Source organism: Portunus trituberculatus, chromosome 47, assembly GCF_017591435.1.
Source record: "Portunus trituberculatus isolate SZX2019 chromosome 47, ASM1759143v1, whole genome shotgun sequence".
Lineage (NCBI taxonomy): Eukaryota > Metazoa > Arthropoda > Malacostraca > Decapoda > Portunidae > Portunus > Portunus trituberculatus.
The window spans coordinates 3,406,073-3,418,786 of record NC_059301.1 but is presented as its reverse complement, the minus strand read 5'-3'; the positions used below and the strand labels follow the sequence as shown (position 1 = coordinate 3,418,786).

At 39.2% G+C, this 12,714-nt stretch overlaps 2 protein-coding genes across 2 annotated transcripts in view; both read right to left on the bottom strand.

Moving 5' to 3' along the window:
* The window catches only part of LOC123520525 (stomatin-like protein 1), a 144,795-nt gene extending 140,809 nt beyond the window's left edge, over positions 1–3,986 (bottom strand). The window contains exon 1 of the mRNA XM_045282850.1: positions 3,928–3,986. The gene's annotated coding sequence lies outside the window, so the exon portion shown is untranslated. The remainder of the gene's footprint in view (positions 1–3,927) is intronic.
* Positions 3,987–6,242: 2,256 nt separating this feature from the next.
* Positions 6,243–12,714, bottom strand: part of LOC123520857 (homeobox protein Nkx-3.1-like) — a 13,759-nt gene continuing 7,287 nt past the window's right edge. Inside the window, exons 2-4 of the mRNA XM_045283500.1 lie at positions 12,531–12,688; positions 9,129–9,265; positions 6,243–7,278 (exon numbers count right to left, since the gene is read on the bottom strand). Coding sequence (XP_045139435.1) covers positions 6,885–7,278; positions 9,129–9,265; positions 12,531–12,688 — 689 coding nt within the window. The 3' untranslated portion in view covers positions 6,243–6,884. The remainder of the gene's footprint in view (positions 7,279–9,128; positions 9,266–12,530; positions 12,689–12,714) is intronic.

The window sequence follows — 12,714 nt, the reverse complement described above, 5'->3', positions numbered from 1 at the left end:
AATGTCAGAGTGACGCCTTTCTAAATGATATATATATATATATATATATATATATATATATATATATATATATATATATATATATATATATATAGATCAGAACCTATTTTTTTTATTATTGAATCTTTCTGCTTTCCACAAAGCGAAACTTCATCATGTGATGAATTATGTGGTACACACACACAGACACACAAACACTGAATGACTAAAACCCAATGCCTGTCTAACTAAACTTTTATAGCATTCCCTACTTTCTCAAAGATTCGTTACACATAGGACTTAAGACTGCAACCTAGTGACGTAATGAGTGTGTTAATATGTTGACCCCCACTGTAGAATAACATTTGTTCTGTATTTCTTGTTAATTACCCAAGATTTTCACACGATACTGCTTCGAGCATGAAGTTGTGTAAACGCTCACTCATATATATTCCCTCCTTCAGTTATCTTAATAAAAATCCATTCCTACTCTTGGAACATAGAACGCTAACGTCATATAAATAACCGAGATGTGGTGCAGAGGACGTGGAGGAGCAGAGAGAGCTTCCTCACTCAAACTGTTCCAAATCTCAACACATCTTTGCGGGAAACTAAATTTTTTAACATCTCTCAGACATCTTTCCTTCCTCAGTTTCTTACTATGCGATCTTGTGCTTCTAATGTTATATTCTTCTCTAAGGATTAGTTTCTCATTATCCACTTGATCCATTCCGTTAATCAATTTATAAACTTGTATCAGATCCCCTCTCTCTCTTCTCTGTTCCAGGGTTGGTAGATCCATAGCTTTTAGTCTCTCCTCATATGTCATCCCTTTAAATTCTGGAACCATTCTTGTAGCCATTTTTTGTAGTCTCTCCAATTTCCTTATGTGTTTCTTTTTATGGGGGTCCACACAACTCCTGCATATTCCAATCTAGGTCTTATTTTAGTACTTATCAATTTCTTCATCATTTCTTTGTCCATATAGTGAAATGCTAATCCAATATTCCTTAGCAAATTATACGTCTCTCTGAAAATTCTATCAATATGGCTTACCGGTTGATTGTTTTCTTCCATTGTCACTCCCAAGTCCTTTTCCTTTTTTACTTTTTCTAGTTCTACTCCATCTCCCATCTTATAGATTCCCACTGGTCGTCTTTCACTTTTCCCATTTCCATGACATGGCTTTTGTCCACATTGAATTCCATCTCCCATTTTTTACTCCATTTCCAGATCTTGTTTAAGTCTTCCTGTAGTATTTCACAATCCTCTTTTGTTTAATGACTCTGCACAGTTTCGCATCGTCCGCAAACAGATTTATGTAGCTGTTCACTCCCTCTGGCATGTCGTTTATATATACGAGAAAAAGTATTGGCGCCAATACTGACCCCTGTGGCACTCCGCTGTCTACTGTTCTCCACCTGGACTTCATATCTTTAACTATCGTCCTTATTTCTCTCCCCTTTAAGTAATTTTTCATCCATCTCAATGTGCTTCCTTTTAAGCCACCCTTCTCCTCTAACTTCCATAGTAATCTTTCATGTGGCACTTTATCAAACGCCTTTTTTTTTAAATCTAAATAAATACAGTCAATCCATCCCTCTCTCTCTTGTTCTTTATCAACTATTCTATAGAGTAGAAACTCAATAAATTTGTTACACATGACCGACCTTTTCTAAAATCAAATTGGCTATTTGATAATAACTTGTCTTCAAGGAACTCGATCCATTGTTTCTTTATTATTCTTTCACACATCTTGCATATTACACTAGTTAGTGATACCGATCTGTAATTTAAAGGTTCTTCCTTCCTTCCGCTCTTGTATATGGGAACCACCTCCGCTCTTTTCCACTCCACACTGTGTGATTCATTGTTTGATCTGCTGTGTGTGTGTGTGTGTGTGTGTGTGTGTGTGTGTGTGTGTGTGTGTGTGTGTGTGCGCCCGCGCGCGCTCTCTCGTTCATTGTTAATTTACCTCTTACTTCTTTACTGTACATTCAAGTTTCGAGTTCGTAGTTCATTTACCAATAACTTGTCATGGCCATAAAATTCAAACAGTTATGGTTAAGTGGCAGCTACACTCCTCAGACAAGAACATTAATTGCCTTATAACTGAATGGACAATGTAAGAAGGTCTGCAGTGCGATATGTGTGGTACATGGAGCATGGGAAATATAACACTGGCGTATCTCGTGCTGATTGCTAAGGGAGCTGTGAAATACAGGACTTTTACTGATAGGAATTATAATTCTTGGACTTTCATTGATGGAATACTTGCAGTTTCACTGAGACTGCCGTTCTGGCCTCGTGTGAATACACCCATAAGGCTGCTTTCACACTAACGGGTTTCCACCGGTCCGGCACATGCCGAACGATTTAGCGTTATGGTGACTCTTGTGGTCGTACTCACACGAAGCCGGACCGGCAGCCTTGCCATTCTGGTAACCGCACCCTGCCGCACATCAAAGGTGCACAATGCCGTACAACGGTTTCAGTGGTCACATTTGCTATTGGCGCCTTCACACATTCGATATTTCCCGCGTGCGGCGAGAGGTATTTTTTACTAAATTTGAAAGTTTTCTTAGTAGAATATTGAGTAAAACAGATATATCTTCAGTTTCCTCATAATTTCTTAAAATTCATTAGCAAAATACGGAAGGAAACATATCTGAAGCTTTCTGAAAATTTTGAGTTTTCTTTATTATAATATTATAATCAGCAAAACATTTTTTTTCACAATTTTCTGCCTAAATTTCTGAGTTTTATGATGTCCTGCATCATTAAGAAATAGTGGTGCACTAACAAATATGACAAGGAGATACTGAACCGGATGTTGAGAGATATAGCCTGCAGCAGACACTGCGTGCACTGTCACCGTAGTTGTCCAGGTGCCATGCATGCGGATGCTGTGGTACATGTACAAAAATAGTTCGTGTGAAAGCAGCCTAAAAGCCACGCTGTGCTCCAGCACCACAAGTAACCTACCCCCAGATCGCCCCTTGCTGCCAATAGTCAGATTAAATTACTCCGTGGTTGAGGTGGCAACAGAGCGGAAGGATATAGCCAACGCCCTAAGTAAGAAGTTAATTTTGCTTGGCTAAACACACGTGCCCCTCAATTTATCTACCCTTTTCTATTAATGTGAAATTCTAGCTTGGATCTGACGCAGGTGTGATATGTACGTGTATAGGGAACTCTATCCCTTTAAATTATGTTTACGATGGTATCATCGATATATTATTTCCCTAATATACGATACCAATCATATTTTTCTTTTGCCATTGGAAACCAATTGCGGCATATCATAAACCAGATTAAGACACGGTATTACGCATTATAACTTTGAACTACTAGCGTCCTACTAGCTACTTACATCTTTCAAGCAAAAAAAAAAAAAAGTGGTCATTTACTATAACGGCGTGGAAACCATTCTAACGACTGTAATGATACGGTTGTTCGGAAATCATCTATTGTCAAACTAAGTTTCAGTGTATGTATGGTTGTTTTATTGAAGGCTTGAACTTTTAATTTTCAGTTTTCTCAGTCTGTAGAAACAATCATGCAGTCAGCAAAGATAGAAGTATTGGTTGAAATTGCAAATTTACCGGATTCAATGTATCGTAACCCTAGCCAAACTAAAACTAGAACTTATCCTGACCTGACTTCATAAAATAGGTCAGGGCAGACAAGTAGTGACGCTACTCGGTAAAGAATCGCAATTTAACTAATTTCTTAATTAGCAAGATTTCGACCAATAAACGACTCCTTATGGTGAGCAGCAACGAGGCCATCCTTACGTAAGGAAAGGTTACTTAGCTGTGGTAAAGGTCAGAATGCGGTATCCATCAGGTTGTGCAGGTTGGAATGGCAAGTTTCAGATAAAGTTTGAACACTGGATGTGGTTTTGAAGTTTATACATAACCAGAACCCGATTAGCTACATAATTACGTTCACAATCCTCGAGTCTTCATCGAAAAAGATGACCACAAGGCAAGAGGTAGCGGTCGTACATCCGCTCGTTAGGAAAGTTGAGTAGGAACTAAGGTCCTCTACTTCATGCTGCTTTGTTTTTAGGTTTTTGAAGCTTCGGTGAGGATTCGAATAATGTTTCTCGTATCTAGTTCGCATTCATTGCCTCTTACACATGAAATGTTTAAAAGTTTCTCTAACAATATATCTTAGAAGTTTCTAAGATTTATGGTGAAGGGAATTGTGTATTTCCAACTTCTAACAAACGCGAAGCAAGGTAACCGCCATCATCCTTGTGTTATGACGCTGTTCATGATTACTTGACTGGTAAACTTATACTTCGTCAGGATTAAAAAAATAATACTTTGTAAAACTAAAGTATGATGCATCTCTCTCTCTCTCTCTCTCTCTCTCTCTCTCTCTCTCTCTCTCTCTCTCTCGGTGGCACAAAGGCTATGCCGCCGCCTTGCCTCACTGCAAACCTGTCACTTTTTGATCCAGTGAAAGTAGCAAGAAATCCTATGTCGTTGTGACAATGGTGTCCTTCGGAAATGTCTCATTATTATTAATCATGTATTCCTAAAATCTAATACAACACATTATATTTTGGTCTCTCTCTCTCTCTCTCTCTCTCTCTCTCTCTCTCTCTCTCTCTCTCTATATATATATATATATATATATATATATATATATATATATATATATATATATATATATATATATATATATATATATATATATATATATATATATATATATATATATATATATATATATATATATATATATATATATATATATATATATATATATATATATATATATATATATATATATATATATATATATATATATATATATATATATATATATATATATATATATATATATATATATATATATATATATATATATATATATATATATATATATATATATATATATATATATATATAGATATAGAGAGAGAGAGAGAGAGAGAGAGAGAGAGAGAGAGAGAGAGAGAGAGAGAGAGAGAGAGAGAGAGAGAGAGAGAGAGAGAGAGAGAGAGAGAGAGAGAGAGAGAGAGCAAAATATATGATGTATTAGATTTTAAGGAATACATGATTAATGATTAATATGACATTCCCGAAGGACACCAGTGTCGCAACGACGGACAGGATTTTTTGCTACTTTCACTGGATCAAAAGTGACAGGTCTGTAGTCAGGCAAGGCGGCAGCATAGCCTTGTGCCACCGCGAAGGCCTGCAGCTGCAGCTGCTTCCTGTCAAAGCTCCAGCGCACCCTATAGAGCGTTAACTGGCCAGGAGTAAAGGAAGAATTAGCAAGTTATCGACATAATTTGGAACCACGTCTCAAAGTCTCATCGCGACCAATTCTAACAACAGACTTGTATAAATCAGTGGCGTTTTTAGAGGTGTGTTCACGATTGCAGTAATAGTTTTATGAACATTTTACACAGTGAATGGAATAATAGTCATGAGGACTCGACTAATTATGCATGTGGCCTTTCTAATTACACACTTGGTCTTTGAAGTAAGTCCTTGTGGAAGTTAAAAGCGTTTGAATATACGGGGTCCGGATCTGTCGTCATCTATTAAAGGGGGCATGTCAATTGAATCCTATCAAATTCTCCTTACAGACATTTAGTACAATGCCCGACAACATGATAGCAGTATAACTATACTGTTATTACACGAACGACAAAGGTAATACTTTGTGCGATGCACCAGTCACCTAATCAATGAAAGAACATCATCCTTGTTTACTTGCCTTACCTGCGGAGAAATCATTTGCTCCAGGATTGGACTTGTTACATGTTGAGGCAAATGATGGATAGGAATACCATTTCTATATCTGTTACACGTTGATTTGCATTCATAAACACTTACTTATTTCAATGGGTGTAGCAGCAGCCGAGGATCGAACTCCTGAACATGATAATTGTTAGGTCCCAGGAAAATGTTTGTGGACTGCACTTCCGGTCAATACACAGGGATATTTTCATAGACTACAAAGCTTAACTAGAGCCTGATTAAAGGAGTCAAGGCGAGACGTGTGTGTGTGTGTGTGTGTGTGTGTGTGCACTGAAGGTTGCTCTTGCAGATGGTTGTACAACTTATCTTGGGCAACTGGTACTTACTTTTACTACTATTACTACTACTACTAGTACTTCTACTACTAAATCATAACCACTCTTGTCCTCTACTTTAAATGGTCTATTAATCTTGTTTCTTCCTTTTAGTAGATTAAATCACTGGGATGAAAATGAATAAACAAATTGTTTCCAAGTTTTCTTCTATGTTTGCTTTCTCCAGCTTTTTTTTTTCTTTTTTGCTGTTGTTCAAGACATGTTAGTTAACAAGAAACACAATTCAAGATATGATAGACAGGAGATGTTTGATGTAAAAAGGAAAATGTATATATACATTAGCTCTGATAAGTGTCAATGATAACAAGATGAAAAAAAAAACTTGCATTTATTAACACCTTGAAATGAAATAAATTACATAAAAGTATTCATAATTCTAGTGCTAGGAACTCTGAAATACCTGATAATGTGAACATTAAAGAGGTCACGAGGCCTATTCCGCTGGTTTGCTTAGCGAGAGCTAACGACAACCTGGTGACGTTAAAAGACCAACTTTCCATGCCTGCTTCATTGTTCGTCCCCACACATAATCTTCTAAAGGATTCAGACAACATGAAGAAACTCTAAATGGAAGTCTTAAGTCTCAATCCCTTCTGGAGTTTGCTTAATTTCTTGCACTTAATGTTTTGATGTTTTCCTTCTGTAATTTACTATTGTTTAGAATATAAGGGCTCGAATAGACTTGGGCACAGAGGAAACCATATCAAAGACAAACTTTTGGTGTCGAAAATATTCTCCTTTCATGACTGGCAGTGTGAGACCGCGATGACTCAGACCTATGTCTTTACACTCCGGGGCGGCCGTCGTGCTGAGTGTGGGCGCCGAAGGTGGGAATGGAGGAGTGCAAGGAGTCCATGGCTGTGGCGGGAGTGTACAGAGGTGACGTCAGGGTGGGCACTGTTCCGGAACCAATAGGAGACAGTGAGCTGGGCGGCGAGGTGTGAGAGCCACCAATCACGTGGCGGTCAGTCAAGGGGTTGATAGGACTTGAATGGATGATTGGTCGCTCACCCGAAGCAGCCACCAGGGAGGAAGGGAGGGGTAGGGCAGGGAGACAGGGGGGAGGTAGGTGGGGCAGGACGTGGGTGGATAGATGGGAGGGTAGGGGGGGCAGAGTACTGTTGCCATGGAGACCCACGGTGTGCTGGTTGGGGTGGCCCATGGGGTAGTTGAAGAGCCTGAGGGGAGTGCAGAGAGAATCCTTTAGTCCTGATGCTCGAAAGGAATTTAATCCATTCACTAATACTTACGATACCTAACCTTCATTGAGTCTCCAATTGTTAGTCAGAAGAGAAAGATTTGATTATAGTGGATGGGTAAATGTTGATAATTTCTAGCCTCTTCATGAAAAGATACCAAATTTAACACAATAGCCCCGGTGATATCTAAAATAAGATCAAGTAAAACGCCTTGATACTTAAGAGGCTAATTACATACTAACGTGCCCTTCTGGAGAACGTAGTGTCAGCTGGACAGGTTTAATGAGCATAGAGAATAGAGAATCATCATCTTCCCTAAGAACTCTAGACTTAAGTATAATGTGACACTTCAACACTTCACCTGCTGATGAGGTATATTCATAATGTACTTCACATATGTTGATTTTTTGACAGCCGCATTTATATAACTTTTTTTTTCCTTTTGTTGTCCTCGGCCAGACTTCTTTACAAGTAAGATTAAAATTTCTTTTTACCAGTTTTCTGACACAAACCAAGACAAATTTTTCTCATAAAGCTCAGCATACTTCTACTTCTCTTCTTGTACGTATACTCATTTCATACAAGTTGTAAGTATATTTACTAACCAGGGTTCGCATTTTGAAACATTTTGAACTCTTGTACACGAATGAGGATTATTTTTAAAGGTCACGAAGGTGATCACTCTGATTTTCATAGGTGTTTTCTCTTTATGAAGCAGACAGTCTGTCAGAATATTACTTGAATATTGAAAGCACTCTTATGAATCCCAATAACTTCTACTAAGGCACATTAGGAATAATCTAAGATGATGCTTAACCGTTTGAAAATTGCATATCCATATCCATATTACTTTCTTGTTAATCTTTACGAACTTCCATATACCTAATCTCTTACCACTTATATATCTACGAATACTTTCAACTATAACTCTACTACTACTACTACTACTACTACTACTACTACTACTACTACTACTACTACTACTACTACTACTATTTCTACTACTACTACTACTACTACTACTACTACTACTACTATTTCTACTACTACCTACTACTACTACTACTACTACTACTTCTTATCAGGAATAAACAAATTATCTTTTCACGTTACTGAGCCCCGCTACACCCGTTACCACTAGTACCCTTAACTCACAAATACTTGCAATACTTCTATCTCCTAACTCCTCCGCTACAGCACGTCCTCTATCACTCATGGAAATCGGCGTGTAAGTAAATTCAAATACTTCCTTATGACCAATTTTCTTAGGATAATTTTCTCGAATGATTAGCTGTGTGTAAACATGTCTATTATCTTGAAGTTGTGCTGATTGATGGCTTATAATACTATACAAATTTTCAACCAGTACAACGCGAAGCAACAGCAGTTGTGCCATTGGAAATCGGGAAGGAGGACTGATCCTCCTCTAACCAACATGCACACAGTCTAGTAAAAGTGACATCTATGAATATAGCATTGTCATGTAACACTGCTTAGTGACAATGCATGCAATTAACTGTGAATTTATATCGTATCCTCTCTGTGGGGGCGTACCACATTGGATGTACAAAGTGGGGCAGTCCTTGCTCCGTTGGGTGTCTAAAGGTTTATAAGCATTCATTAGTTTCACTTTTAAATACTGATGGTGTGCCTCGCTCATGGATTTCAGCGCCAGGTTTGGTAGTGCCCATAAAAAAAAAAGAAGGAAAAAAAAAAAAAAAGCACTGGCCTTAACACACACATGAAAGTTTTTCGAGTATGGTGATATAGATAGGTGATTCTGTATATGTACAGTGCATACATTGGCATTTTGGTGCTCTGTCACCTACCAGAGGCGGTCGCCCACCACCATGGGTCTGTGGGAGAGCAGGCCGAGCGCCGAGTAGTACTGCTGCGCCATCACCTCCAGGTCATTGGTGTACTTCCGCTTCCACTTGGTGCGCCGATTCTGGAACCAAATCTTGATCTGCCGAGAGAGAGAGAGAGAGAGAGAGAGAGAGAGAGAGAGAGAGAGAGAGAGAGAGAGAGAGAGAGATAACATCAAAATTGCTTATCATTATTTGTAGAATTAATGAATTGAGAAACAAACGATTAAAACACACATGAACACAAACAATAAATAAGTGAGAAATGTTATGCGACAACGCACTTATCCGACACCACAACGATGATGATAAAGAAAAAAATAATAATTGTGATCATAATAATGATAATGATAATAAAAAAAAAAAAAAAAAATAATAATAATAATAACAATAATATTACTATTACTATTACTACTACTACTACTACTACTACTAATTTTCTCACCGAAACACAGCTGTCTGAGGCAAGTGACAGTAGCTTCTTTTCTGTTCCCTACTACTTTCTCTGTCTTCATTTTCGTTCCAAACCTGGATGTTACGTCTGTGTCCACGTTCTTGAATCTTCCGAGTTTTCCACCATCTGGCTTCCACCCAAAAGCCACTCTCAAACTAAATTCATCTGTGCTGTTTATCTCTCCCCTCTTCTGACTATAGTAAATTCTTTCACTATTTAACTTCCAAAGTGGAGCACATTCTGTCCCTCTATTCTTTCGCAGAGATCTCCATCCATGAAAATTTCAATGTTCACCACTAGCTTTGACTTTCCTCTCCTTCACTGACCATCCTGGTGAACTAGCTTTCAACTTTGCTATCCTACATGATCTAGAGTACTGTTGCAACATCCTTCTCGTATTCCTGACCGTCCTGGAGACACGCCCAACATTCTTGATCTCTTCCTCACCTCTAATACTTCTGCTTATGCTGTCACCCTTTCATATCCGTTGGGCTCCTCCGATCACGATCTCATACCTGTATCTTGTCCTATTTCTCCAATCCTCCACAGGATCCCCAAAGCGAAGGTGCCTCTGGCGTTTTGCCTCTGCCAGTTGGGGGACCTGAGGAGGTATTATGCTGATTTTCCTGGAATGATTACTGCTTCCGTGTCAGAGACCCATCTCTTTGTGCTGAACGCATAACAGAGGTGATAGTGTCTGGCATGGAGGCGTACATTCCTCATTCTTTTCTCAACCTAAACCTTCTAAACCTTGGTTTAACTCAGCCTGTTCTCGTGCTATACATGATAGAGAGGTTGCCCACAAAAGGTACTTGAGCCTTCCATCTCCTGAATCTCATGCACTTTATATCTCTGCCCGGAATCATGCCAAGTCTGTTCTTCAACTTGCCAAACACTCTTCATAAATAGAAAATGTCAAAATCTTTCAAACTCAAACTCCCTCGAGACTTCTGGCATCTAGCCAAAACATCTCAAATAACTTCACTTCTTCATCTTTCCTCCTTTATTTCATCCTGATGGCACCACTGCCATCTCTTCTGTCTCTAAAGCTGAACTCTTCTCTCAAACCTTTGCTCACAACTCCATCTTGGATGATTCTGGGCTTGTCCTCCCTCTCCTCCTCCCTCTGACTATTTCATGTCTACAATTAAAATTCTTCGTAATGATGTTTTCCATGCCCTCGCTGGCCTAAACCCTCGGAAGGCTTATGGACCTGATGGGGTCCCTCCTATTGTTCTCAAAAACTGTGCTTCCGTGCTTGCACCTTGCCTGGCCAAACTCTTCCAACTTTGTCTATCGACTTCTACCTTTCCTTCTTGCTGGAAGTTCGCCTACATTCAACCTGTTCCTAAAAAGGGTGACCGTTCTAACAACCGTAGTATAGCTTTAATCTCTTGCTTGTCTAAAGTTTATGAATCTATCCTCAATAGGAAGATTCTCAAACATCTGTCACTTCACAATCTTCTGTCTGATTGCCAGTATGGTTTCCGTCAAGGTCGCCGTACTGGTGATCTTCTGGGTTTCCTTACTGAGTCTTGATCATCTCTTTTAGAGATTTCGGCAAAACTTTTGCTGTTGCGTTAGACATATTGAAAGCTTTCGATATAGTCTGGCACAAAGCTTTGATCTCAAAACTACCCTCTTACGGCTTCTATCCTTCTCTCTGCAACTTTATCTAAGTTTCCTCTCCGACAGTTATATTGCAGCTGTGGTATAGACGGCCACCGTTCTTCTCTTAGACCTGTTAATAGAGTTCTGTCCTGTCACCCACTCTCTTCCTATTATTCCTTAATCATCTGAACCAAACTTCTTGCTCTATCCACTCTTACGCTGATGATACCACACTATACCTTTTCACGTCTTTTCATAGACGACCAACACTTCAGGAAGTCAACAAGTTACGCAGGGACGCCACAGAACGCCTGATTTCAGATCTCTCTAAGATTTCTGATTGGAGCAGAGAAAATCTAGTAGTTTTCAATGCCTCAAAACTCAATTCCTCAATCTATCAACTCGACTTGACCTTTCAGACAACTATCCCCTCTTCTTCAATGACACTCAATTGTCTCTCCTCTTCTGCACTGAATATCCTCGGCCTGCCCTTTACTCATAATCTAAACCGAAAACTTCACATCTCATTTCTTGCTAAAACGGCTTCTATGAAGTTAGGCGTTCTGAGGCGTCTCCGCCTGTTTTTCTCATCCCCTAACTGTTAACTCTATACAAGGGCCTTATCCGCCCATGTATGGAGCACTCTTCGCATGTTTGGGGGCGGTTCCACTCACACAGTTTTATTTGATAGGGTGGAATCAAAAGTTTTTCGTCTCATCAACTACCCTCCTCTGACTAACTGTCTTCAGCCTCTTTCTCATCGTCGGATTGTTACATCTCTTCCTACCTTTTACCGCTATTTTCATGTTTTGATCTTGCTAACAGGATTCTTCTCCTTGTGCGGCCTCGCTGCACATAGCTTACTTCTTCCTCTGACCCCAATTCTGTCCAATTCTCTGATACAAGAGTTAATCAGTACTCTCAATCATTCATTCCTTTCTCTGGTATATTCTGGAACCCCCTGCCTGTGTCTGTATTTCCAGCTTTCTATGACTTGCTGCCATTCAAGAGAGAGGTTTCAAGACATTTATCCCTGCCCTTTGGTTAACTCTATCGGACCTTTAAAAAGATTGGCGATTGAGTTGGCCTTTTTTCTTTTTTTATCTTTTAGTTGCCCTTGTCCAGTTCTCCCCTCTTACATAAAAACAATAATAATAATGGTGATAATGAGAAAAGAAGTAAATTAATAAATAATTAAAAGAATATTTGGAAAACAGTATTTTGTTATACACGGTTTTCCTACAGCTCTCTCTCTCTCTCTCTCTCTCTCTCTCTCTCTCTCTCTCTCTCTCTCTGCTCACCTGTGTTTCCGTGAGTTTGAGCTGCTTGGAGAGTTGGAGTCGCTTGCTGACGGAGAGGTACTTGTTCTTCTCAAACTCCTGCTCCAGCGCCTTGATTTGCGAGGCCGTGAAGGCGGTTCTTGGTCTCTTTTTTCGCTCCTCCCCCGCTTTCAGGCTTTCTACGGAGAGAACGATAACAGTTAGC